This window comes from Tyto alba, unplaced genomic scaffold, assembly GCF_018691265.1.
Source record: "Tyto alba isolate M040663 unplaced genomic scaffold, T.alba_DEE_v4.0 Super-Scaffold_39, whole genome shotgun sequence".
NCBI lineage: Eukaryota > Metazoa > Chordata > Aves > Strigiformes > Tytonidae > Tyto > Tyto alba.
Window position 1 is genome coordinate 8,592,185 of NW_024881314.1, and position 26,968 is coordinate 8,619,152.

Sequence of the window (26,968 nt, forward strand, 5' to 3'; positions counted from 1 at the left end):
TGGCAAGCAGCCTAATCCTATGTGTGATGAACAGGTATTTTCAGCAGCTAAGAGCGCTGGAGGAGATTGGCTGAGCTAAAAGGTGCCGTGACGCTGCCGGGGCCAGGAGCTGGCAGAGGCTGCCCCGAACAGACGGAGGGGTGGGCAGGAGGAGGAGGATGTCGGCACTCAGCGCGTTGCCTTTCCTGAAGCCCGTTCACCTGAGGTCCCCCCGGAGCTCGCCCGGGGGCCAGCGCCGCCACACGCTGCCCGCCAGTGAGTTTCGCTGCCTCAGCCCCGAGGACGCCGTCAGCGTGTTCGAGATCGAGCGGGAAGGTGAGGGGCTGCCTCGGGGAGGTCCTGACCGGTGGGGTCGGCTGGAGATGACCTGTCCCTTTCCTTCGCTGGTCCCTTGTGCTCCTCGAGGGCACACCCGTGGTGGAAAAACCCCCACGTCTGTGCTCACAGGTGATGAGGGAGGGACCCAGCGGCGGTCACTTGTGGCCAGGCCACTGTGGGGTCCCTAACAAAGTGCAGGAGGCTGTGATTAAGGAGGTGGAGAACCACGGCCCCCAGCTGACCCAGCTTCCCGGGGTGGGGATGGTGGGATACAACCCCGGAGCGGGACCGGGGGAGTGGGGAGCAGCTCTCCCAAACAGCCCTGCCAGAGGCAAGAAGACAGGACAGGGGGAAGGTAGGAGGAAGGACACCATGCTCAGCCTCCTATTGCACAGAGGCACTTTGAGATGCACACCCAGCAACCTTCCCCCCTCCCCTCTGTCCCAGACACCCTCAGCTCCTCTCACCCAGCCTCACCCAGCCCATTTCCCCCTCCTCTCCAAAGGGCAAGGGCAGCCGAGGAGATGCTGGGAGGGAGGGCTCATCTCAGCACCCACTGCTGTAGCTCTGGAATCAGCAATGAGAGCGGGGAGCTGGTCCCTGGGCTGTGGGGGGCTGCCTTTGGGGGAGCAGAGCTGCCTCCCTGGAGCCATCCACATCCCTTAGAGCTCCTTTAGACCAAGCAGGCAGCAGGACACATGCCATCTCTCCCCATCACATCCCACTTTCCTCCCCTACCTCGGTGCTGGGAGATTTTCTGGGTCTGGGTGTCCTGAGTCTCCCTCACTGTGCTCACCACTGTCCCCCTCTAGCCTTTATATCTGTCTCTGGGGACTGTCCCCTCCACCTGGATGAGATCCGCCACTTTCTGAACCTGTGCCCAGAGCTCTCCCTCGGCTGGTTTGAGGAAGGGCGGCTCGTGGCGTTCATCATCGGCTCCCTCTGGGACCAGGAGAGGCTCAGCCAGGTAAGAGCCGGACCCTGTTCTTCCCAGCTTGTGCCCTGGGAGAGACCCTGCCACAGCCTGGGGACAAGGAGAAGCTCCCCAGGCCCCCGAGGCTACTCACCAAACCTTCTCCCAAGACTAACTGCTAGAAGGCTGCTCTGGTGGAAATGAACTTTCTTATTAATTAATTTTACCGACGCTGTTAAAAAAAATATGCCAAGTAATTCCCCTCAACATTAATTTTAAAACTAAAAAGCCTCCAAGGGTGATGGGGGGAGGTGAAGGGGGGGACGGCATCGGGACCCTTTTCCCTTTGCGGGGAGGATGTGGACCCTGGTTCATCGGGGTGGGGAAGGCAGGCACACGCCGGACGGGACCCCCCGGTCGCACTAACCCCCCGCTCCCCCCTCGGCAGGCAGCGCTGACCCTGCACAAGCCGCGGGGCACGGCGGTGCACATCCACGTGCTGGCTGTGCACCGCACCTTCCGGCAGCAGGGCAAGGGCTCCATCCTCATGTGGCGGTACCTGCAGTACCTGCGGTGCCTGCCCTTCGCCCGGCGCGCCCTGCTCATGTGCGAAGATTTCCTCGTGCCCTTCTACCAGAAGTGCGGTTTCGAGGCGCTGGGTCCCTGCGAGGTGACGGTGGGGGAGCTGGCCTTCATCGAGATGCAGCATCCCGTGCGGGGACATGCCTTCATGCGCAGGAACAGCGGCTGCTGAGCCCGCTCCGGTCCAGCCCTGCCGGGGGTGGGTGGGGGGGGGCTGGAGAGAGGTTGTTGGGAGGGGGGGATAAGGGGCTGCGACCCCTCTCCATCCCCTCCACGGTTATACATCTTCCCTGGCTACAGCTGCTCCCTCTGCCACATCTGCCTTCCAGCCAGGAGATCAGCCCGGCCCCGTGCCAGCCCGGCTGGGGACAGGAATCTCCAGCCTGGCCCCCCTGGAAGCACCGACACCCCCCTCCCCATCAGGTCTGTGCCAGTAAGCCGGGACGGGCTGCAGGGCCCTGTGCCCCCTGGGGAGGGAAAGGCTTTGCCCTAGGAGCAGCTGGGGGGGGGGGGTGTGCTCCGCTGATTTAGGGGTGCTCACAGCCCCGTCTTGCTGAGACACGCAGCAGAGCCCGTCCGTACCTGTGCCCCCAGCCCTGCCCCCCCTCCCACCATCAACACCAACACCACGAGTGAAGCACACCACGGCCAAGCCCTCCCTGAACAGCCCCCCGACACCCCCCCCGGAGCTGCTCCCTGCAGAGCCTCCCTGGGGGACCAGTCCGAACCAGTCTCCCCCACCCTCAGACCCAAGACTGGCCCAGGACAAGCCTTCTGCAAATGCCTCGGGCTGTTGTGAAGGAGCAAATAAAGCTGTGGAGGCAGTTTTCTAAGCGGTCTGTGTGTGTTCCTGCCCTGCTCTGACCATCACCTCACTGTGACAGCCGGAGGGGAGGCACCAGCCTTCACATCCAACACCCCTTGGGGCATCTCAGTGTTGGGGGAGTTGGGGCAAATCCAGCCCTGGGTCATTGGATGAAGGGTGGGATAGAGGCAGGGGTGGTGGCTCTGCCCTTGGGCAGGGTCAGGAGGCTCCACAGGGATTTTTGCTCCAGGCTTTCGGCTCCTCCTTCTGCTTGAGACCTTTTAAGACCTGTCCCCCTCCCAGGGAGGGCTTTGAGGGGTACCAGGGGACAGTGCAGCCCTGCACATCAGGGTACCAGCCCCTGGAACTTCCATCTCTGCCTCTCCCTGACACATCAACCATCACCAAAACAACCAGAACTCCCTAAAAGTGCCACGTCCCCACACCCAGGAACAGACAAGCCTTGTACGTCTCATTAAATACAGGTAGAAATTTATTAGGGGGGGAAAAAACCCACAGCTTTTAAAAAAAGTATCAAAAAGAGACAAATGAGGTGAAGTGTCTGTCTTTGGCTGGAGCAGCACCAGAGGGACAGAGTGGGGCTGAAAACTGGCCTGAGGTGGAAGGAGGGATACAGGGAGGGATGCAGGTACCACAGAGCTCCTGGGGTCACCTGGAAAGTGGTTGTGGACAGAGGGAGCCAAGCTCCCAGCCCTTGATTACTCATCCCAGTTCATCCCAGCTGGGGGATTCACACTTTTCCCCACTTAACAGCACCGAGAGCCACCCGTGCCAAAGCGACACAGATCAGGGGAGAGACAGCCCAGCACCAGCCTGTGTCCAAACCAGCCCAGAGGAATCACCCGGCCCCCGGGAAGGACCTGCCTTTGTGCCTGAGGCCGGCGGGAGGGAGGAGGAGATGCTGGGGAGCAGCTGCCCAGGGCTGGGGGCAGGGGGCCGTGCAGCCTTGGGTACGGAAAGGGGAAGGCGTCTGCCCCATCCTGCGCTTCTCCGTCTGCCCAGCACTGTTTGAGGTGGGGAGGGTTATCTGGGACTCTAGGCTTTGGAAAAGAGAAAGGGGTAACAGCAGGGACTTGAGGCAGAAATGAAAGGTGGGAGCACCAACCACTTCCCGAGGGGTCTGTGAGCTTCTGGGGCAGCCACACAAGCCCCCTCAGGGTGTTTTTCTCCACACCTGCCTCCCAGCATGGCACTACGAATGCGGTACACGCCACTTCTCCGCTTCTGAAAAGGGAATTTCACTGAAATAAGGGGAAAAGAAGCCCTCGAGTGCCAAGTCCTGCTTCTCCATCCAGTGAGGAGCCCAGGTGGGGAAGCACAAGCCTCCTTCCATGGACTCAGGGGAGCATCAGATGCGAGAGCTGGACTGAGAAACACCTCTGAAGCTCAGCTCTGAACACCTTGGAGTCATGGCAGAGGCCCTGGGGAGCTCAAAGTGGGGAAACCCTCAGCCTAAAGAACTGCAGGCAAAAGAAGAAGTGCCCCTGCAAAAAAAGGGGGTTGTGTTCACAGTATGAGCTGCAGTGCTCGAGGGCACCGAGGCACGATGGGGCCCTGGGCAGGCAGGGGTGCAGGCAGAAGACCTCAGTAGCTTTGTTCCCGGGTGTTTTCGAGGCTCCTTGCCCAGGGGCTGGGAACCCAGCCTGGCTGAGGACGCACTAAAATCCCACTTCCTTTGGCCCTTTCCCCACGCAGGCAGCAGCCAGGATCGATCCCCAAACCAGATATGGCTTTTCAGTGCCAAGAGGCAGCCCCAAAGGGGTGCAGCAAGGCAGGGTGGCCCCAGCCCCGCTCCCCACTGCATCCCCAGCATTTAACAGGGGTGACCCCAAACCCACCAGCCCCAAGGATGAAGCCGTGCCCAGGGTCTGTCCCATTCCAGAGGAGCCACCGTCTTCTGGGGGCCGGTAAAGACCCACCCCACGGGAAGCATCACCGCCGGTGCCTCTCCCAGCCCCGTCCCCGCCGGCGGGGTCAGTGCAGGACCTGCTCCAGCTCGTACTTCTCGCAGAACTTGCTGGTGAAAGGCAGGCAGGTGAGATATTCCACCCAGCGCCAGTTCACGGGGTAGACATAGAGCCAGACCACCAGCGAGGCGAAGAGCCCCACGAAGACCAGCAAGGAAACGATGATCATGGCTCGCTTGCGGTACTTGTCCACCGTGCCGAAGGTGATGTAGGGCAGGAAGGCGAAGGAGAGGAGAAGGCCGCTGAGGAAGCCGAAGAGGTGAGCGATGTTATCTATCCATGGTAAGAGCCCGCAGATGAAGAGGAAGAGGACGATGCCAAAGAGGTTGAGGAAGGCTTTCCAGGGTTTCTCCAGCACTTGCCAGCTCTGGAAGAGCTCCACAAAGAGGCAGGCCAGCAAGCCAAACTGGGACCCGGCAGGACCCACCTGTGGGGATGGGGAAAGTCACGGCCAGACCCTGGACACATCCCCATGTTCCCAGGGACCATTTCCTCCTCTGGAAAAACACATTTGGGTCCCGCATCCCTCTGAGGGCTGCACTCACACCGGTGTGGGGCTCAGCGGTGGGAGCCCTGGCACGGGAGGAAGAGGAGGGGAGAACGCTGGTGCTGTTCCAGTAGAGCCGGTGCTTTTGGTGACTCAGCAGCCAGGCAGCACCACCCCCTCCCAGGCCACAGTTGTCTGTCCGTCCTGTCCCCCCCCCCCCCAATCCGCACCCCCGGGGGGGATTAGGGCGCTCGGTGTGATCTCATTTAAAGCCCGGCAGGGTTTTGCTGCCAGCAGATTAGCCATCTGCCCGCCCGGGTTCCCTGCACGCACACCAACATGTGGCGACACGTGACCCACACAGCATGTGTGAACCCCATGTGTGGGGCAGAGACACCCCACCCCCCCCCCCCACTGCGGGGGCACCAACCTCCCACCACCGCCCCCCCTGCAGCAAACCTGCCAGGGGATGAGAGCTCTGTGCTGCAGCCCGCTCCCCAAACCTCTGCCAGGACAAGCATAGGGAAGGGTGGCTGGTCCCTGGGGAGCTGGTTGGGTTTGGGGTGATAGGGGCAGAGCCCCCCTTCCCTGACCCCCCCCCCCCCAGCCCTCACCTCCGCCCTGTACGGCAGGAAGATGGCACTGGCCAGATTGCCCGTGATGCCGCTGAGGATGAAAATGATGGAGATGCGGTGCCAGCCCGCCAGCTTCTCCAGGTCCCTCAGCACCGTCATCTGGAAAGTCACCGACACCAGGCAGTGGATGATGCTGGGGGGAGACACCCTGTGTTAGAGACCCCCCCCTGCCCTGCCAGAGCCCCCCAGCTCAGCCCTCCCACCCGCTGCCCCGCGGCACGAGACATCTTACAAAACACCCTCCACCGACGGCACGTGTCACTGTAGCTTGGGGGTGTCCTCCCCTCTTCTTTCCCAACCCCTTGGGGATCACGGACCAGTCCCAATGGATACTCTGGTCTCAAGTCACCCCCCCAACCCCTGGGGGTGTGGGGGGCTGTGGCTCACCCAGCGTGCAGGAACAGGGACAGCCACAGGCGGTAGAACTGGTCGGGGATCTCCGGGTTGAGGAAGGGCAGGAGGCCACAGACCTCGTCCAGGCAGTGCACCTGCAAAGGCAGGCGGGTTTGGGGGGGTGACGGGAACTCGGCCCACACCCCAGAGCCGCCGTAAGCAACGGAGGGGTCACAGGGACGCGTGACAATGCCACGTGTCAGTTGTGGGGGGAACCTGGGCGGTATGGGCCACCCGTGCTGCCCAGGTGCTGGGGAGGGAGCAGCTGAGCATCCCCAATGCCCCCAGAGATGCTGAAGGGCCACTTCCTTGCCTGGGATGTGCCCTTCCCACGGACACTGGTGCTGCCTGGGTGAGGCTGGCTCAAGCCCTACGTTTCCTCCCGCCCCACACCAGCAAGACGGGCAACACAGCGGCAGGAGGAGTCCGGCCAACAGCTGGGAAAAGTCCCCGCGCCCCACATCCCCCCCACTCCCACCCATCCCAACCCCGTCCCGTCCCTGGTAGGAATCCTTTTGGGGTGTCCCCCACTCACCTGCGAGCAGAGCGTTGCCTCTTCGTGGAAGTAGCCGTGCATGAACTCGCAGTACTCCCGCGTCGTGATCTCGCAGCTGGGCAGAGGGCAGGCAGCGGGCTCGCTCGGGGCAGGGCTCGCTCCCCATTCCCCCTCCCCTGAGCGTCCCCCTCCGCTCCTGGCAGTCGGTCCTGCTGCCACCCTGCTTCCCACCCTCCCCGAGGCTCCGTAACCTCCCTCTCCCCCCCGACCCCGCACAGCTCCAGACACCGAGATAGTGACAACAGGCAGCAGGGCAGAGCGGGGAGCGAGCCCGGGCCGGGTGCCCCCATTGCTGCGACCCACCTGCCCTTGGTGCCGATGCAGCAGGGCCTGCCCTTGATCTGGCAGTCCATGTGGGTGAAGCCTGTGTGGTTGGTTTGGGTCTCGTAGGTGCAGATCTACGAGCAGGAGGGAGAGGAGCCGTGGTCAGGGGTCCGGCCCCAGGCTCTCCCCGCAGCTCCCCCCCCCCCCCCCCCCCCCTTCCCCGGGCTCAGCACCCACTGCATCTCCCACAGAGGCTGTCACCGTGGTGCTACCCAGCTCGCGGTGGCACCGGGCTCTTACTGGCCATTTCGTGATGTCATCTGGCCACACGTGGGGTGGGTTGGACGCCGGCTCCTCACACGTCCTGGTGGGAAGAGGTGAGGGGGACAGTCAGGACAGGTCCCCTCCAACACATCCCTCCCTGCAGACTAGCAAACCCCACCCCTGCAGGCACACAGCCCTGGGACCTGCCCCTTTCCCTGGCTTGGGCAGGATCGTGCCCTGTGGCGCCCTACAACCCCCCCACAGCGCTCACATCTGTCAGAAAACCCCACCGATCCCCCTCGCAGCATCGCCCATCCCAGCAGAGCAGGGCAGGCAGGGGCCAGCGCAAGACAGCAGCGTCACCCATCGCTGCCTACACCTAGGACAGACCCCCACCACGTCCCTCGCCCTTATCACTCTCCTACGGTGTGTAAGAGACCCCCAAGCCCCTTGGAGGACTCGAGACATCCAGGCTGGAAACACAGCCCCATGCAGCACTTCTGCCGTGCCCTGTGTACAGCCGGGTGACCGCGCCGCCTCCCCCCCAGCCGCCACTCCTACCTGGGGTCCTGGTGACACACGGCCCCCGATATCCTCTTCTCACCCAAGCCCATGGTCGGCGCGTTGGTGCCCGGCCACTTGATGAACGTCGCCAGTGTCTCCTGCGGGGAGGATGGAGAGACTCGAGGATGCGGCAGCAAACGCACCGCTCCGACGCCGCAGGCACCCTGCCCCGGTGCCGTGCAAGGCAGAGGTGGTTTCCCCCCCTCGCCCCCTTTTCCTCCCAGGGAGCCCCAGCACGCACCGAACAGTCCTGCGGCAGGGTCTGGATGCAGCCCGAGTTGTCGTTCTGGACGCAGCAGCCGGAGCCACGCTCCCGGTCCCGCTCGCGCTGGATGAGCCGCTCCACCTGCCGATCCTTCCGGATGCAGGGGGAGAACTTGGCTCCCAGGTGGATCAGGTCGATCTGGGAGGGAGATGCCGGTCCAGGGGGATACTCTGTGGCCCCCCCGCACCTCCCCTCCTTCCAGCTGCCCCTGGGGAGAGCTCAGTAGGGGCAGGGGGTCCCCACAGGCGATAGCCCTGCGTCTCTGTTACCCCAGTGAAGGCGGGTGGCAGGGGGACAGGGTTCCTTCTGACCATCCCACCGTGGTGTGGCAGCTCTGGGAAGCACTGCTGAACCCCCAGGACCGGGCAGCAGGTCCCAGAGGGATGGGGGCACCGAGGGCCTGGGGCAGCAGGCTGGGACGAGGGGTCAAGCTCTCCCGCCGGGGAGAGGAGCACCCAGGGACCCTCCTCAGCTCAGGGCAGGGGGAGCAGAGGCTGGTGGAGGGCAGAGCCTCAGGTTGGGGGGTGAGGGCTGGGGGTCTGACAGGGCTCTTACCGAACTGGGCCCGATCCAGAAGTTTTCCTGCTGGATGTACTTGACGCTCTCATAGACACCCTTGTTCCTCAGCACCTGCCGAGCCAGGCCAGGGTCAGCTCCCCATCCCCTGGCGTGCAGCCCCATCCCCTGCCACTTGCAACATGCTTGTCCAGCACACACGGACCCCCCTGCCTTGGTTATTTAATGGAGCCTCTCAAAGAGCACCCCAAGATGCTCCCAGCCCCAGCAAGAAGCACAACAGCATAGGATACTGGTGGTCACTGTCCCCCCAGGAAGATGGATGCCTGCTCTTCTCTGCAGCCCGGGTGCCAGGGGAGCAACGCAGCTGGCTGCAGGTTCACAGGATTAGCCCCTCCAAGGTGTCGATCCCCCAGACACCAGCCCTGATTTCCTCGGCAGCTGGCTGGTTGCCATTTCAGAGCCAGACATGTCACCAGAGAGGCTGGAAGGGGACGGCCCCAGCCAGCAGCTCTTAAACTTACTAACTCTGTTGTCACATGCTGGGTGAAGCCGATGGGGGCGATGCCGTAGGTGCCGATGACCAGCAAGGTGATGAGGATGTGGACAAAGGTGATCCAGTATGTGAAATATGGCCTGTGGAGGAAAGGACCCAAAATCTGAGCCGCTCAAGGATGGCTGGGCAAAGGGATGCTGCAGTCCCCCAAGCATTGAGGGGCGCATGCATCTGAGTTACATCTGAGGAGCCCCGTGCCCATCCCCGTCCCATCGGTCCCCCCTCACCGGTGGCTGTCGGTGATCTCCAGCTGCGACTGCACGATGCTGCTCAGGCTGCGGCGGTACGTCCTGTTCAGCCACTTCCCCACCACCCCCAGCCCGTAGTAGCGTTTCTTGCGGTCGAAGGCAAAGTGCTTCACTTTGGAAGCGATGCGCCTGCCTCGCCGGGGAGCCGGGCCGGCGCCCGCGGGGGCCGAAGTGAGCCGGACACCCTCCTGCCTGCAGAGAGAGGAGAAACCCATCACGCCTGCCGAAAGGGGCCAGCTGAGAAATTCCTCACGTGCAACCCCATGGCCACAGCTCAGAGCTGGGGAAGGCCGGAGGATGCCTGGGATGAGGGCTCGGGGCACGTCTTGGCTTCGTCCTCCTAGGAGCATGCCAAAAGTGCCCAGTGCCCCGCAGCAGGGATGGCGAGGGACATCGTCCTGACCGTGGCAGGAGACCTGGGCGGCCTCGGGGGCAGCACTGGCCGAGAGCTGGTACTCACGGGGTGGGCTGCTCCACCTCGGGGGACACCCTGGCATCCTCCCCCGCCGGGTGCATGCGTAAATACGTGGCTGACAGAGGCGGCGACTCGAAGACATCATCAGGCATGGAGTATGTCTCATCGTGCATATCCATCTGGAGGGAGGACAGAGACGTGTTTTTGGACACGTGCGACGGGTGAGAAGCCTCCCTCTGCCTGAGCGTGCCCGTCACCGGGGCAGCCCAGCTCCAAAGCCTGGGGAGGGGGGATCCCCACTGACAGCCCATTACCTGCACGTCACAGAGTGTGAAACACGCCCAGGATGGCGGCATCGCTTCCCACCACCCCCAAGGAGCATCACTGAGCCCGGGGCTCTGCAGCACTGGGCACAGTGGCCACCCACGTCCCTGCTCCCAGGCAGGGTGAAGCACCGACACGGGGGTCCCTGTCAGAGCCCCATTCCACATCCAACCCCTGGGCAGGGGCACCGGGACCCCCCCCCAGCTCCGGCAGCCAGCATGGAACAGCACTTGCCTTACTGAAGAAGGATGAGTCCAGGGTATCCACAGCATCCACCATGTCCTCGTCCATGAAGCTGGGGTACATGAAGCTCCTCTTGCTCCTCTGCTTGGCAGTCAGTGGCTCCAGGACAGAGCGTCCCTTTGGCATGGGAAGCAAATGAGGGTAAGCAACCAGAAGACCCCCAGTTTCTGCAGCACTGAGGGTTTCTCGTAGCTTCCCTCGCCAAAGCCGAGTGGCAAGGATTAAATCCCAACCAACCACCTTATCCCGCCACGTGGGAAGGGCAGGCAGGAGCAGGCAGCAGATGTTGCCTTTAGCTCCTCACAGCCAGTGCTGGACCATGACCATGTTAGCATGACAAATGAACTCCGAATCCCATTTGGTCTCAGTTCCACAAACCTGTCCCCAAGGCTTGCCCATGGGCTAGAAAGCTCCTGGAGAAGCTTCCTGGCTCCTCAGCAGTGAAACCCAGAAGCCACTTTTTTCTAGGGATGTCCAGTTTTCACCAAAACTTCTCTTTTTAAGCAGAGCTCAAGTTAAATCCCACCAACCTTCCACCTCAAACCCACCCTGGAGAGACAGCGATCTCTGTGCAAAGCAAAAAGCCAAGAAGCAAAGAAGACGGGCGAGGGACAGAGCTGAAACACTGGTCAGGAAGCTGACGGCATCCCCCAGCTCCCCAAAACTCACGCGGAGAAGGGCAGCGGCTGCCTTGAAGCTCATGTGGGCCACGGACTCCCTCTTCCTGCGTGGCAGGCGGCCGTAGCCGGAGCGGATGCTGTTGAAGGACGCCAAGGAGACGACGCCGGGGGTGAGCGGGGGCAGGACGTGGTGGGGTGTGTGGGGACGGTCGGTCTCTTCGGGATGGCGGAAGGGACGGCCCCTGGCCAGCGGGTCCACGATCTGGGGGAGGGAAGAGGTGTCGGTGCTGGGAGAGCAAAGCGGGGGACCGGACCCCACACCCTGAGCTCTACCTTGGGCATCTTGGCGGGCTTGGGCGACTCCGTGCCTTGGAAGGAGGGCACCTCCTGGCTGGGCAGCTCCATGTCGCGATAGGCAGGCTTCAGCCTGCCGTATCTCATGCTGCAGTGCTGCAAGCTCTTGCGTTGCCATTGCTGCCGCTTGCCCTCCCAGTCGCTACTGACGCCAAACCATTGCGCTGTGCCCCTGGACACATGACGGGCACACTTGTCACCCGAGCTGATCCCCCCCCACCCGGGTACCACCACCCCACCCGACCATCCGCTCCAGCAGGTGATTTGGGTTGGGGGTGTCTCAGCTCAGCAGTTTTGACCTGGCTACGGGTCTCAGGGAAGGGGAAAGGGAAGAGGTGCAGCAGAGGGGTTGACGGCCTTTGGGTTTCTCTGGAGAGGTAACTCCATTGAGAGTTGCACCTTGCACGGGATGGCACATCAGCTCTGGGCTGCAGCAGACGTCCAGCTCAAGGTGCTTGTGAAGGCCCTATGGAAACAGGGCTGATAAACTTCCCCAATGTGCCAAACAACGGTGTGAATCAGCACCAACCAGTTCTGCTGCAGGACTATCCCCAGGCAGACACCAGCGAGTCAAAGCAGAGCTGCACGAAACCCTCCAAGGCGTTCCCTTCTGAGCTGCGACTCTCCATCCCCATCCCAAGTCCTCTGCTGGCACCCACAGCCACAACCCCTCCGGCGACCCAGCCGCTGCCAGAGCCCACCCTGCCCTCACGCTGCCGCTCCCCAGCCCTCACTTGCGGATGCTCTGGGACAGGGAAGTTTGCCGGCGGAAGCCGGGCTGCCGCTCCGAGCTGTCGCATCCTTTCGAGCGGGGCTCCTGCAGGCTCTTGCTCTTGCGGTAGATGGGGACTTTGGAGGGCTGAAAAGCAGAGCAGAGAGTTAGGGACAGGATGGCATGGGGGGGGATCTCTGGGACACGGCAGCCCCCCCCCCCCCCAAGGCCAGTGTGGGATGGATGCAGCTCCCCGTTGCTCACCTCCTTGCGGGCGCCATCCTCCTCCGCCTCGCGTGGGGGGATGATGATGGAGAGGTTGGGGGGCTTCTTGCTCTGCAGGCGGCTGCTGCTGGAGTGGCTGCCCCCGTTCTTGTTGCCTGACATCTCGGGCTGGTGGGGGTTGGCAGGCTGCAGGGGGGGGTTGGTGCAAGGAGTCAGCCAAAGGGGAAGAAATAGCTCCCCAGGAGCTTGTGTGTGGGGAAAGGCTGGGTCCCAGTGGGAGATGGGGCCTCACCAGTGGGATCTCACCAGCCTCAGCCTCCTGTGCCCCTGGCCATGCTGCTGAGACCTCGTCACCATCAGCCCAGCCGCTGCGCCCCCAAAACCTGCTCCCCTCCCCAGGTTTGGGTGGACAGGAGGGCTTCCATTGCCCATTCGCTCCCAGTCCACTGGGACCAGCAGCACCTCCCCTCCACCTGCTGGGAGCAGAGCGAGGGGTGGCAGGAGCGATAGGGTGAGAGCATCCCTGCCACCCCAGCACGTGCCTGTGGGACACCCGGGTTTCACACCCCTGTCAGGATGAGCCTGACCAACTCAGCATGTGCATGGGAGACGTGGGAGGGATCCCTGCAAGCCCCGGCCGGGCCCCTGGCACACAGACACAGCTCTTGGACACGGGGGCACCAGCACCCACGGTTCAGCCCAGTGAGGGAGCTGAGGGGGGATCGCAGGCGCTCCTGGGGGGTCTACAAAGAGCTCACCTTGACCGTGCAGGGTGGGAAAGGGAGGGGACACAGCCAAGCAGGGGGCATGCACCTGATTCACATCCCCATTTACACCACAGCCCTCCCGTGGGGGACGGGTCCTGCTGCAGTGAGAGGGGATGGGGCAACCTGTGCCACCTCTGGCCATGGAGCCGGGACCCCCCACGTGTCAGGGTGCCCCGTGGGAGGGGAGATGAGGGACATTCCCCTCTGGCATGTGCATGCACACGCCAGGCTGGGAGACTGACTCCTCCCCGGCACCACGGGCAGGGAGGGGGAAGCTTAACAGCCAAGAGGTGGTTAATTCCTTGAGAAATCCCCTCCCGAGGGTCTGTCTCTACTTGGCAGGACCTCGCAGGAAAGGTAATTCCATCTGAGCATGAGGGAGTTAGTCCCAGATCCTACTAGGGGCTACGACGGCTCTCTCTTGAAGGGAGTCACAGCCCCCTCTGGCTTCTTCCCATCCCCGCCAGCCACGTGCCAGTGCTCAGGGGACTCACACTGGTCTTACAAGCACCGCTTGTCCCCCCCGCCACAGCCATGGCCATGGGGATGGTGCCATCTGCCACGCTCACCCCGTGCAGGATGCCAAGAGCTGGCCACCAGGACCGGCATCCCCACAGGACCTGCTCACAAAGGGAGATGGGAGCTGGCCCTCTCCACCCGAGGGGGATGGCAGAGTCCCCTGGGGGGACCCGGTGTCTGCTGGGGCTCCTCTGCTGCCACCCACCACCACCAAGTTGGAGCTCAGAGTTCAACAGTGCCACTGGCTGCAAACCTCCACCTCGACCCATGGGCCTGGCTCCTCTCTCTGCCCAGGACCCCCATAACCAGCCCAGCCATCTGGCCTCATACTCTGCTCTGCTCTCATCGGGTAAGGGTGCTCAAACAGTCAGCTGGGCGATCGAGACCCCCTCAGCCCCTTCTGCAGTGGGGTCCCCCTCAGCAGCACGTGCCCCAGCAGGAGGCAAGCACAGGGGTGCTTCTGTGCCCCCCCGCCCAGCATTCCGAGTCCCAAGCACGACCCTCCCCTCAGACCCCACCACAAGCAAAGCCTGGCTTTAGGAGCATGGGGTCCCCATGGGACCAGCTCCCTGGGGACATGGGAGCCCGGAGCCGGTGGCACTAGAGAGTGTCACTGCTCTCTGCCAGCTCCTGGGCCAGGTGACAGCCCGCTGCTCCTGCCTGCCCCTGCACGGCTTAAAATCATTGCTGGGCTAGCTGGGCTACCACAGGGCAGGCACGGGGCGAGATGCTGGAGACACAAGACACGTGTGTGGCAGGGGGAATGCCAGATGCCACCTGAGCGATGGCTTCACTAAGGCCCCTCGGTCGAGGGGCACCAGCAGCCCTGGCTGGTGGCAGGGCAGGGCCCTCGTTCCTGAAGTAGCCCCGCTCCTCTCCGACCTCGGCAATAAATCAGTTCATGGTGGGATCCCGATGGGAAGGCGCAAGGCAGCCATCACACCAACGCCACAAGGACCCGGCAAGATGTTGCTGGGGGCAGTGCCTGTGACTGCAGGCAGCATCCCGGCACGCTGCCTGCCTCCCCTCCTCCCCAGAGGCACCGAAGCAGCACCCTTGGGTGCTGCCGGCAGCTCAGCTGCTGCCTCACCCCTCGCTGCCGTTAAGCACCAAAGCTGGGAACAACCAGCCCACAGATTTCTCCTGGGGGCTCACCCAGTGTTGGTCCCCGCCGGGGTCTCCCTACCTCATAAGAATGGCAGGGATCCTGTGCAGCACGTCTTGATAGCAAACACCTGCAGCAGCCTTCCTCTTCTTCCTCCTCCTCCGTCCTTCACGCACTGAAGCCCCGGAGCACGGCCAAACTCCTCCTGCCTTGCCCGGGGAGAAGAAAGCCTGCAATGAGAAGCCACGCATGGGAAAGCAAGCGAGGGCCTGCAGGAACATCCCGGGCAGAGGGAGAGCTGAGCTCAGTGCTCCCCGGGCCCTGGGGCTGCCAGTGGCCGGACAGCGGGGACACAGACCAGCCGCTGGCACAGAGTGGCACAAGGAGGAAAAGCCGCTGTTTCCAGCGACGCACCTTGCTCCGTGGCAGGGGAACCACACAGGACAGGCAAGGATTTTTCACCTGCTCCTGCCAGGCAAAGCTCTCAGGAAGCGAGACACCCACAGAGAGCGGGCACGGAAAGCGAGTGCCTTGCTGAGGTATTTAATAGCTGCTAAGCTGGGAGAACGCCAGCCGGGCGGTCCAGCCCCAGCAAGCAAAACTTTCCATCCCGCTGGTGAGCTGGAGATGTTGTTTGTTTTCCTCCCAGGGCAGCCAGCAATGAGCTCGAGATGCCAGCTGCTCTGGAGGGCTGGGGATGGGAACGCACCGGGGCCGGAGGGAGCCCTGAGGCACCCTCATCTTCCCTCACCCCTGAGGAACAGCTCTCAGTGGCAGGGCCTGAAGCAGCCAGAAGCACAGAAATTGGAACCGAACTGCATCGTTCGGAAGTGCAAGAGGACATGGTGCATGCCCCTGCTTCTACACCCCTGGCCTGAAATCCCATCCCTAACGCTCTCACCACACCCCAGGCAGCCCTTGAAAAGGACCTCTGTGCTTCCTGGCGAAGGAGGTTTGCAGCACATTTAAAAGCCTGGTCCCGCTCCCCACGGGCTCCCCACGCAGCGTGGGTGGAGGGATGGACCCGACCTCCCCCAAGATCCCGGGGGAGCTGGCACAACCCAGCGGGCACCTGCCGTCCCGGTCATGCCACGCAGCCGGAGCAGTTTTCACGGCTCTGTGCCTTAATGCAATATTTGGCATTGAGAGAGAGGGAGGAGGAGGGGAGCAGCTCCTGAGGGCTGAAGTCCCCTTGGCCACATGGGTTGGGGACAGCAGCCACCCCCCGAGCACGGATCCTGAGCTATAAGAAGATTTACCCTGTGCCAGCTGGAAAAATCCCCCTGGGACGGTGCTGGGAAGGCATTTTCCAGCTCCCCACATGTTTGGCCCTGGCACCGACCCTGGCGGCACTGGCACCGCTCTCACCCCATGCGCTCAGCAGGTGAAGGGATCAGCCAGCACCCCCATCCAGACCAAACCTGCCACGAGCCCGGCCCTTCAGGTCCCCTTTGTCCCCTTCACCCTCCCAGCCCCGGGACGGAGGGCTATGCCACCAGGAGCACCGTGTTCTGCCCAGCAAACTCACGCTCAGGGCACAGCCCGGCTCCCCGGAGAGCCTCAGCCCGGTCCCCAGGCACTCGGGGTGGATGTGGTGGCTCTGCCTTAGGGACAGGAAAGGGAAGTGAGAGGCGACACGCTGAGCTGGCAGCTGCACCAACACCCTGCTGTGGGGACAAGGTGGTGACAGCAGCGGGGGGGTGATGGACACGGGACTTGGCACCCACGAGTGCATGCTGAGCTTGGTAGGAGCTGTGCTTCCAGCTGAAAGAGGGGTCCTAGGATAGCACAGTGTCTCTCCAGGGAGAGAGAAAATGCACTGGGGATGCTGCCATCACCCGTGGGGGAGCAATAAATGGGCAGGGGGGGTGGAGGGGGTAACCTGGTCTGGCCAATACAAAGAAGAGATCCCCCACCATCACCATTTTCCCTCTCAAAGCTCTCTTGTCCACTGAAGCTCACCAAAACCTGGCATCCAGCAGTGGCCCATGCCCCAGCAGCAGGTGGGTAAAGCCCCCATTCCCTCCCAAGAGGGTAGATGTGTTGGGATCACTGGTGAGCAACTGGGATGAGGTTTTACTTTTCAGCCAGGCAAGGCACAGGGAGGGTGACCAGGGCTGGCTCCCAGCCCTGAGGTGAATCACGACAGACACTGACCCAACAAAGCACACCCAAGGAAGAAGGTGATGGAAAAAGTGATGTGGCTTGTACCAAGTGTCACCATGGGACACACTGGGATGCTCTGAGCAATGCAAAGGGACCGCCAGCAAGGCCGAGAGGCAGCCTGCAGAGCAGAGCTGGGGACAACCAAGCACAACCGTCGTACGAGGCACCGGAGACAACCCTGCAGAGCAGCCCTGGTTGGAGGGGGATGTATGCAGCGCACAGCGAGCGCATAGAGGCTCAGAATCGCTCTCCCTGAGCCTGTTGGTGTGAAGGGAGACAACATTACTGGTGCTGGAATATAAGTGCATCAGGCTGGTGCAATTAAGGTGGGAGGAGAAAGCAGCTCTGAGCCACCCGAGGGCGCGGGGCCAGCAGTGGGACCCCCGTGAGCACCCGAGCACCCATCACCCCCATCACCCTGAGCCCCTGCTCTTCCCTCTCCATCTCTGTAGGGGAGCAAGAAAGGGGTTGGCGATGCCGCGGAGCCCCCAAAACACCCCCACAGCCATCGCGGACGCTCGCACCCAAGAGCCCATCAGGCAGAGCGTGCTGCTGCTGCGCGCTAACGGCTGCCATAAATGATTCATGAGCGCGTTAAAGACCTTTCTCCAGGCTGGAGCCCCGTTAAAAGGTGCTCCTGGTTATTAAGAGCCCCGGATAGGAAAGTCAGTCAGTCCAATCGCTCCAAGCATTGAGCCCCTGCGGCCTCGCACCCGCGTGTAAGACCCCGAGCGGCCGCCCAGCACCTTCCCCTGCTTCTGCTCCCCTTCTAAAAGCTTTTTACCATTTTCCAGTCTCAAGTTTCAGATCTGAGAGAAGCAGCCTAGCACAAACAGCTCTTGAAATGAAAAGATAGGATTCAAAAAAAAAAAAAAAAAAAAAGGAAAAATACTTCTGGAATGGGGAACTTGGGGAACTAAGTATCTTAATATTTTTCTTTCTTCTCAGAAAGCCCAGACCGATGTGTGTCTCAGTCCCTCATGGACCCACTCAAATGGGGAGACCTGGACAGCACCAACCCCCAAGCTGAGGAGCAGCCAGGCTCTGTCTGCTGTCTCCCTCATCCCAACCTCTGCTTATCTTTTGTGCTTTGAGTATTTAGGCTTTTTTTTTTTAAAAAAAAGGACATTTTATGGTACCACAGCAGGAACCCTCCTGTCCCCAAGAGACTTAATGTCCCTGTACAGCCCCATGCCCACACCACAGAAACATCCCCCAAGCCCACGCATGGCCATTTCACACCTCAGCACCGTGACATCACATCGATTATTTTTTTTCTCCCCCACCACAGAAAAGACAACTCCATCTTCTACATGTGCCAACCCCTCTGCAACGGGACCGGTCAGCAAACCTGCAGGATTTCACTCTGAGTTTTCAGAGAGGACAGCTGTGTTTCAGGGGGGTATTTTAAGCCGCCCCCTCCTGCACCAGCACCCTCAGGAGCTTTAATCCCCATCTCCAGCACGGCTGCTGGGGTAGCAAGACGGGGTACGGATGTTTGATGGGCGGTGAGAGCCCAGCCAGCCCCCGGGACACGCAGGCAGCCGACACGCACCTCGGCCCCCCCCCACCCCACGCTGCCATTAGGAAATCCTCTCCCATTTTCTACGTCGGGCAGGACATTGGGAAACCGCAGCGAGTTTGTTCAGCCCGGACCAGCTTGGAGTGTGCGGCACGCCCTGGGAGGAGGCAAAGCTACCGGGGGAGACGGAGCGTGCCGGCCGGGGGGACCGCGCTGGGTGCTGCTGATAAAGGCGCAGCGGGCAGAGCCCTGCCTGCCCACGGGGAAAGGATGCTGGGGGGGGTGCCTGGCTGCTCGAACCATCGCACAAGGTAACCACCACGTACTGGGCTTCCCCGCAGCAAGGGTTTGCTGGCCGGGAGCGTGCGTGGCCCTGGTCTCTCCGGCAGTCCTGGGTGGCACGGCCGGTATCGGCACGGAAAGGGATGGATTTACCTGCGGGATCGGGGAGCGGGTGGGAAGAGCCACGCAGAGGATTTCCTGCATCCCAGCCACAGCTTGCTTCCCACCCTCATTAATTTTTAGCAGTGCAATGACACACCCCCCCCCGCCCCAGCAGAGCGAGTACCAGCACCCAAAGGTTTCCTGACCCGCTGGGGTGGGCAGTGAGCCCCAGTGAGCCAGACTCCCTCTGTGCCGCTCCCCACCCACCCCACACCTCCCTGCTCCCCCCTCCTGGGGGGGTCTGTGCACCCCCACAGCAGAATAACCCCAAATAGGCGGCACTGTGCGAACCCACTCTCTGCTTCCCACAGCCCAGACGTGCCGGCTGGGGCGGTGGGTGCTGCCGGAGGGGCCGTGGCCGCGCAGGGGGACCCCCAGCCCACCGGCCCTTTCCTCAGGCTGGAGCCCAAGCCCAGTGGGGAACGTGCACGTGGTGGCTTTGAGTCACCCCAACAACTTCGGAAAGAGCAAAGGTCAAAAGTCTCCACCAGCAGTGAGGGAAGCAAGGGCAGCTCCGTGGGTGAATGTGCAGAGGGGTCGGCTGCTCCCTGGCAGCCCTGCAGGCAGGGTTGCAGCACTCCAGACCCAAGGAAAGCTCTTTTCCAGGCACCGCTCGGATTCCCCAGGCTACCCAGATTGATTTAACTTGGTTTTATCAAAGAACTGAGTAATTACTCAGAGCTACTCTGATTCCTCGTTAGCTTGGTTAAAAGATGGGGGTGCATGGGCATGATGGTTCAAGTGCTTCAGCCCCGGTTGCACCTTCTGGGAGGGGATGAGGGGTCCCGGGTCGTTATTTACCTGAGGCAAGAGGAGCAGCCTGCCTGCAGGCCATCTGCCTGTGACCCCCATGCCATAGGTTGTTACTGAGTTCATTCTCACTTCCCTCTTCAAAGCAAAATTCTTGGTGCGAGAGGACAATGGGGATGCGGGGGTACATTTCTTCCTCTGGTTCTTCTGCAAAACGCTCATTTCGACAGCAACTTCTGGCATGAGGGCTCAGGTCAGATTTGCAGACTTCCCCAATCCCCCGCTGCCTGTTTCCGAGAGCACCGAGCCACGCAGAGCAGCACCAGGGTGGGCAAAACACCCCGTATTTGCAGAGGGTCCCCTTGCTGTGAGCTCTGAGCACCCCCACACCGTGTGGGATTTGGTGCTCAGCCCCATGTACAAATTTGGCTCATCCCAGGCACAAGATGAGCCCCAGGCTGGCAGCAGGACGAGCCCCTATCTCTGGGAACAGGCTCCTTATCTCAACGCAGCCACTTCAAGGCTTGTACAATGCGGCTGCTCTCCCCACCGCCCCCCCCTGTGCAAAGGGAGAGGCCTGGGTAGACACCAGCAGCCTCCTTCAATCCCCCCTGGGGCCAGGAGCTCCCTGAGGAGAGGGGACAAGGACTTTGTGGCGTCCCTTTGTGCCGTGGATGAAGGTGGCACCTCCTCTAGCAGCGGGTGCCCCTCAGATACCCCATTAAGCTTCAGTGCTCCCCTGGCCCCGGTGCTCCCTGCCCACCTCCCTCCTCCCAAACACCAGCAGCCAAACATGGGCCACTCCTCGGCCTCATTCCCTTCAGTCCCGATTGCCCCGAGGCCAGGAGCACCCAGGGTCGCACCCCGCAGAGGAAAGCCTGACCGGGAACAGCTCATCCCCACCCAACGCCGCGCAAGCCCGGCACTGGGGATCCTACGCTCTCCAGTGCCTACGGAAACCGCGTGATGCTCCCCTCCCCACCGCAGCATCGCCGTGGATCCGTGCCAGCGATGCACTTTGCAGCCTCTCGGTCTCCCCCACCATCCTCATCCTCCTCCTGCCTGCCCATCCCACCCCAGGGGTGCTGCGCTCACAGGGAAGCCACACAGCTCACTGCAGAAAGCTGGCGATGCTGATTTTTAAGGAGCAGTCTCCACGTCTTCCCCAGGAGCGCTTGGACTGGGTTAAACCACCACCTGCGTGAGCCAACTTCACCCTGGTTATGCCATCACCCCTGGAAAAGCCTGACGCCAGCAGCGCGGTGCTGGTCCCGGCAAGACTTCCCTGCTCACGCCGTGGAGGAGCTGAAGAAAGGGCAGGACACGCCAACGCCGGGCATCGGGGATTCGCCCCGGCTGCCCAGGAGCATGGCGTGCAGCCTTCGGGCTTACACGCAACGACAGGTCACTCCCAGCCCTGCCCCGGCGTTCCTGCAAGCCGGCGAATTACGGGGATAAGCACGTCAAATCCCCGGCACAAGCTGCTGCATGACGCACGGGGAGCGAAGGCCGGCACTGGCACTTTGGGCATCTCGGGGGGCACCAGCCACATCTCCCCTGCCCCGAGCAGGGCTGTCAGGCCAGGTGAATTCACCAGGATTTATTATTTTTCAGCAAAAGGCAATTCAAATAGAAAACAAACAACAAACCCACAGACTGCTAGAAGGAAAGGCCCTTTGCCCTGAGTGCTACAGCACCCCAAAAAGGTGCCTGCAGATGGGGGGGATGGCTGGGCACACAGCAGCCCCCAGGATGGGAGCAGAGGGCAGGTGCATCCCACCGAGGAGTGACCGGCCATGCAGGGCTGGACATCCAGCACAGAGACCACGTCCCCCCGGCACTGGCTGATTTCTCCCTCCCATCCAATGGCAGCAGCCTGGGAAAAAGCTGAGGAGCATCACTGGGCACTCACCCTGCTCCCCACCCCTGCCCTGTGCCCCACCACAGCCTCCTGCACCACGGGTGTCGAGAGAGTTGGTTTGCACCCACGTTCCCCCCCTCTCAGGGTATAGCCACAGCGGCAAACCCTGCACCGGTAGCTGCTCAAACTCACCTTGAGGTGATAAGCAGTGGGTTTCACAGGAGACCTTCACGCTTTCTGACTCATTTGTGGCATTTCATAGGTGGGGAAACTGAGGCACTGAATACGGTAAGACTCCCTGCCTTCCCACCCCTCCGCTGCCCTGGCAAGCGGGAAGCTGGTCTCTTCCCTGGGCAGCTTGTAAGGACTTTATCAAAGGCCGTACAACTCCCCCAGATTTAACTTATTGGAAGATGAGGGAGGAGGGGGGAAGCCCTCACATGCAAACCCCATAAATATTTGATTTCCACAAGGGGTGCAGGCTGCCCCCCTGCCCTCTCAAAATAATTCGTTGGGGGTTGTCCCTGCCCTGTGAACATGAGTAGCACCCCGCAATGCTGGCCCTCGGGCTGCAGGTCCCCGAGGACGAGGGGGACACTGGGGGCCTCTGCAGTGGCCAAGAAGAGGGCAGGGTTGGTCCCGGGGCCACTCAGCACGTGGACCTTCCCCAAGGCATCCTCCCCGGGTCTATTCCCCACCCCAAATGCCTCATTAAGAGAGCAACCACCAACCAACCACTTCGTGGTTTTTAAGAAACTGGGATTAAGTGAGAAAAAGGCCACCAGCGCCAAGGGTTTCTTCCATACTCGCAAGCACGTGCACAGCTTTCAGTGCACACTCAGGTGCCAGGAAACGACCATAACCCAAAGCACCACACGCTCCCAAACAACCACAGCTCGTAATTAAAAGGGATCGTGCCCGTCCCCACCAGGCTCTCATCATGTCCAACATCTCCTGGCTGGGCAGGACAGTGAGGACCAGCAGTCATTAGATAAAAAGCTCTTCAGGAAGGGAAGAGTTTATTATCCCATCACTTCTGGGCTCGTATAGATTTAAGTAATTAGGTTTTGGCATTCATTAATTGACACCTTCGGTTCAGAGCCCCTGCCAGCACCCAGCCCATGCTCACTCCTCCAGGTTCAGGTCCCCACAGGGCTTCCAGTGCCCGTGGGAAACGTGGAAATGTCTTGGGAGCCCGGTGCCAGCCTGGGGCACAGCAGACAAGGGACAGCGGGAGAAGGACAAGCCCTCTCCTTGCAGAGTGTGGCACGTTGCCACGGATGCTTTAGGACGTGGGACCAGGGCTCCCACCACTCCACTCTCCCCACCTCGGCCGGTTCTCCATCACTCGCCCCCCACTTTCTTTGGCAACGAGCACTGTTTTGACTCCAAGCTCATCCCGAGCATTGTTTTCAGATCAAGATCAACAACCTAAGGGAAGGAATAAGGATTTATTTGGGGGAATCCCCCAGCTTCACTGTAAGAGTTAAATGGGAACAGCATCAAAGGACAAAACACAGACCACGTGCTCGTCTCAGCCCAGCGCAGCCAAACGCCACCTGAATTCCCCAGCTCCCCCAGTGCATCCTAAGGAGTGCAGACCCCCACTACCCCCCCACACACCGAAGGCAGACAACACAGCCAGCCCCCTTCCCCTCCAGATTCACACCCTGGTGCTCCGCATCCCCATCACCCAAGCTGCTCCCCATCCCCAGCTGGCATCCTTTGTTCCTCCTGCCGGCATCCCCGCTCCGGCAATGCCGCTCTCTCCCATCGCGCTCGCACGTGCATCTGAGAGCGACACCAGACTCAGCCCCCCTCTTGCAGAATTTGTACCACGGTGGCTGTTTCGGCATTGAACCCCCCTCCCCCACACTGTGGTTTACCCTTTCTCACCCCGGGGCTCGCAGCACCTTCAGGTGCAGTTTCCAGCGCAGCTGCAGCGATGACAGAGAAACACCCCCCCCCCCCCCAGCCAAGGGAAGCGGGGTGCCTACCAAGGCTTCCTTTGGTCACCAAGCAAACAGGAGCAAACCAGGCAGGCGCTGCCTTCCAAATGAGTGAGCAGCAATAGGTGTTGATCACCCCGCTAATTGCCAAGGAGCTCAGGCGCAGCAGCCGGGGAGCCACATGTGAAGCCAGCAGGGCTGGGGTAGAGCAGGCAGGGGCAGCTCTGGTTTCTACTGGGCATGGCTGCAGTTGAACCCACCAGCTCATTTCAGAGGTGAGACATTTCTAAATTGGTTATCTGCCACTTGGGAAACAGGCGGGAGCCAAAGGACGACTCCTTCAGAGGGCACGACAGAGCAAACAGAGCTGAGCAGCCTTCCCTCGCTCAGGACAGCCATGGCACAGTGGTGGGGTGTGCTCCCCAGCTCTCCAACTGGGCTGATATGCTGCGAGCCCGGGACAGAGGCGATATGATGAGCTCACCCTAGAAATCCCCAGGAGCGACTGTCCAGGATCTGGGTGCACACAGGCAGGAGAACGTCCCGACTCCCCGCGGCCTCACAGCTGGAAGGATGACGCCGCGCTGGGGAAGAGGGCAGGCACTTCCTCTTGCCACAGGGACCCGGCGGTGACAATGCAGCCTCTCAGGTCCCCTGCTCCCTGCAGAACGTGGGCATGGGGAGCTGAGAGAGAGCTGCAGGGTCTCACACCACTGTGGGCACCACAATCAGGCTGTAGGCAAGCCTGGAGGGAAAGGCTTCTGCCTGGTCCTGCTGGGCTGGCAGCAAGGCAGGACAGGACCCGACTAAAGCTCAGCCTTATCCCTCTGCCCCAAAACCTCTGAGAGCCACCAGCAAAAGACCAACTGGCTAAACCACGCACACCTGGCATCCCTCTGCTACCTGTGGGATGCACACGTGGGTACAGGACGACGGGACCGTTCTGATCTCAAAGGGTTTTGTTTGTTTGCAAGGGGCTGGTGGCAGCACTCGACACTTCAGGCAGCACATGTGAGCGTGCCAGAGCTTTTAAACCAAACCTCAAACCAACAAGAGCAACAAAGCCCCGGCATCGGCGGGAGGGGAGGACGATGCTCGTGGGCAGAGTGGGAGTGGGCAGGGGGCCCCGGCGAACCTTTCGTGTGCCGCTTCGGAAGGGCAGCCCCGCTCGCCTGGGAAGGGGAAAACCCACAAAACAAAAAACAAAACCGTACACCCACTTGTTTATAGGGCCATTGGCTCCAGAAAGTAGGTTAGAGCTTTCCTCCCCGGCCCGGGCAGGGGAGCGGGCAGAGCCCCCCCCCCCCCCCGCCCCGCGGTTTCCCCTCCGCCCGGGGCACACGGCCGGGTCACCCCGCCGGGACACGCACCCACTTCCCCCCGTGATAAAGAGGAGGAAGAGGAGGGTGTCTCCGCCGTCCATCCGGGCTGCCCGCCCCAGGGGCGCCGGGAAGGGTGAGGGGCACGGCCGCAGCCCGGGCAGGGGGATCCGCCCCGCCCCGCCAAAGGGTCCCTGGGCGGGGGGGGGGGGGGGCGGGGCAGGGGCAGGCACCCACCCCCGGCGGGGCCGGTAGAGCGAGCCGGGCCGGGCCGGGCCGGGCCGGGCCGGGCCGGGGCGGGAGTCGCGGGGCGGAGGAGGAAGCTGGCGGGACGCAGCCCGGTCACAAAGCAGCAACAAACCGGGCGGTCACGAAGAGAAGCGGCGCGGAGGAACGCCGGGACACCCGCCCCCCCGCTCCGCTCCCACCCTCAGCCCCGCTCACCTCGGCGCGACCCCAGCCCCAGTTCTGGTCCCGGTCCCGGTCCCACCGGCACCGGCCGCCGCTCGCCGCCGCCTCCACCTGGGCCGGGCGGGGCCTCGCGGGTGGGCGGAACCGGTCGGGGGCGTGGTCTCCCCCTCCGGGGCCCCGCCCCGCTGCACGCCCGCCCACGGCGTCACGCGTGGGTGCTCCCGCGGGCCCCGCCCCGCCGGCCGCGCACCCACCCCCCGCGGCCACGGGAGCCGCCGGCCTGCGCGGGGCGGGGGCTGAGCCCCTGCGGCCGCCCCCGGCCCGCTGCCCCGGGGCACCGGGGGCCGGGCACTATTAGGACTGGGCAGTATCAGGACTGGGCACTGCTAGGACTGGTCATTAACAGGACTGGTCACTATTAGAACCAGTCACCATCAGGGCTGGTCACTATTATGACTGGGCACTATTAGGACCGGTCACTATTAGGATCGGGCAGTATTAAGACTGGGCACTATTAGGACCATTCACTATTAGGATTGGGCACTATGAGGACCAGTCACTATTAGGACTGGGCAGTATCAGGACTGGGCACTGCTAGGACTGGTCATTATCAGGACTGGTCACTATTAGAACCAGTCACCATCAGGACTGGTCACTATTAGGGCTGGTCAGTGTTACAACCAGGCTCTGTCAGATACCATCAGGACTGGTCACTATCAGGACTGGGCAGTATTAGGACCATTCACTATTAGGATCGGGCACTATGAGGACTGGGCACTATTATGACTGGGCACTATTAGGACCAGTCACTATTAGGACTGGGCAGTATCAGGACTGGGCACTGCTAGGACTGGTCATTATTAGGACTGGTCATTATTAGGACCAGTCACCATCAGGACTGGTTACTATTATGACTGGGCACTATTAGGACCGGTCACTATTAGGATCGGGCAGTATTAAGACTGGGCAGTATTAGGACCATTCACTATTAGGACTGGGCACTATGAGGACCAGTCACTATTAGGACCAGTCACTATTAGGACTGGGCAGTATTAGGACTGGGCACTGCTAGGACTGGTCATTATTAGGTCTGGTCACTATTAGAACCAGTCACCATCAGGACTGGTCACTATCAGGACTGGTCACTATTATGACTGGGCACTATTAGGACCAGTCACTATTAGGATCGGGCACTATGAGGACCAGTCACTATTAGGACCAGTCACTATTAGGACTGGGCAGTATTAGGACTGGGCACTGCTAGGACTGGTCATTATTAGGTCTGGTCACTATTAGAACCAGTCTCCATCAGGACTGGTCACTATCAGGACTAGTCACTATTATGACTGGGCACTATTAGGACCAGTCACTATTAGGATTGGGCACTATGAGGACTGGGCACTATTAGGACTGGGCACTATTAGGACCATTCACTATTAGGATTGGGCACTATGAGGACTGGGCAGTATTAGAACCAGTCACTATTAGGACCAGCCACTATTAGGACTGGGCAGTATTAGGACCAGTCACTATTAGGATCGGGCACTATGAGGACTGGGCACTGTTAGGACTGGGCAGTATTAGGACCGGTCACTATTAGGACTGTCCCCGACTCGGGCCGGTCCCTGTCAGGATGCCAGGGCACGGCTCCCCTGACCCCACTCCCCCGCCGTGGGGACCCCGGTGTGCCGGGCAGCACGGTGGGCACGGTGTGGGCTGGCCCAGCCCGGGGGGCACCGCGGGCCAGGCACATCCCGCCGGCCGGGCCGGGGGCCGCGTGGCGAGGCCGGGGCAGTGGCCACAGAGCTGGCCACCATGGCTTTCACAGCCGTGCCCCGGCCGGAGCCTGGCAGAGCCGAGCCCCTCGGGGAACCGCCAGCGCCACCGCCCTCGGCACCGGGCTGCTCT

At 61.8% G+C, this 26,968-nt stretch overlaps 2 protein-coding genes across 6 annotated transcripts; one reads left to right on the forward strand and one right to left on the reverse strand.

The window, feature by feature from the left end:
• Window positions 1–40: 40 nt before the first annotated feature.
• Window positions 41–10,801, forward strand: AANAT (aralkylamine N-acetyltransferase). 2 transcript variants are annotated; one of them, XR_006166294.1, is made up of 4 exons: window positions 41–315; window positions 1,131–1,285; window positions 1,680–2,240; window positions 10,791–10,801. XR_006166294.1 is itself a non-coding variant. In XM_033002230.2 (3 exons), exons 1-3 carry the CDS (start codon window positions 159–161, stop codon window positions 1,983–1,985), a joined length of 618 nt encoding a protein of 205 aa, XP_032858121.1. In that variant the 5' UTR covers window positions 41–158; the 3' UTR covers window positions 1,986–2,646. The 2 variants fall into 2 exon arrangements, 1 of the variants encoding a protein (XP_032858121.1); XM_033002230.2 differs by lacking the exon at window positions 10,791–10,801 and having other exon boundaries at window positions 1,680–2,646.
• On the reverse strand, window positions 3,089–25,201 carry RHBDF2 (rhomboid 5 homolog 2). Of its 4 annotated transcripts, none has more exons than XM_042802664.1 (19): window positions 25,094–25,201; window positions 14,720–14,868; window positions 12,287–12,433; window positions 12,045–12,169; window positions 11,290–11,482; window positions 11,006–11,218; window positions 10,328–10,453; window positions 9,815–9,948; window positions 9,334–9,546; window positions 9,075–9,186; window positions 8,590–8,664; window positions 8,011–8,172; window positions 7,767–7,867; window positions 7,179–7,305; window positions 6,981–7,075; window positions 6,657–6,732; window positions 6,116–6,216; window positions 5,708–5,861; window positions 3,089–5,033 (listed from the first exon to the last, which is right to left on the reverse strand). In XM_042802664.1, the coding sequence occupies exons 3-19, from the start codon at window positions 12,407–12,409 to the stop codon at window positions 4,614–4,616; spliced, it is 2,550 nt and encodes an 849-aa protein (XP_042658598.1). In that variant the 5' UTR covers window positions 12,410–12,433; window positions 14,720–14,868; window positions 25,094–25,201; the 3' UTR covers window positions 3,089–4,613. The 4 variants fall into 4 exon arrangements, with proteins under 4 accessions (XP_042658598.1, XP_042658600.1, XP_042658599.1 ...); XM_042802666.1 differs by having other exon boundaries at window positions 14,720–14,843; window positions 25,094–25,192; XM_042802665.1 differs by having other exon boundaries at window positions 14,720–14,847; window positions 25,094–25,192.
• Between the last annotated feature and the right edge of the window lie 1,767 nt (window positions 25,202–26,968).

Coding starts and splice junctions, on each gene's coding strand:
- RHBDF2 (XM_042802664.1), bottom strand. CDS start 12,409: ATGTCAGGCAACAAGAACGGGGGCAGCCACTCCAGCAGCAGCCGCCTG. Junction 11,219..11,289: donor AGCCCGCCAAGATGCCCAAG/GTAGAGCTCAGG, acceptor TCCCTCCCCCAG/ATCGTGGACCCGCTGGCCAG. Junction 7,076..7,178: donor CAGCCTCTGTGGGAGATGCA/GTGGGTGCTGAG, acceptor TCCTGCTCGTAG/ATCTGCACCTACGAGACCCA.
- AANAT (XM_033002230.2), top strand. CDS start 159: ATGTCGGCACTCAGCGCGTTGCCTTTCCTGAAGCCCGTTCACCTGAGG. Junction 316..1,130: donor GTTCGAGATCGAGCGGGAAG/GTGAGGGGCTGC, acceptor GTCCCCCTCTAG/CCTTTATATCTGTCTCTGGG. Junction 1,286..1,679: donor ACCAGGAGAGGCTCAGCCAG/GTAAGAGCCGGA, acceptor CCCCCTCGGCAG/GCAGCGCTGACCCTGCACAA.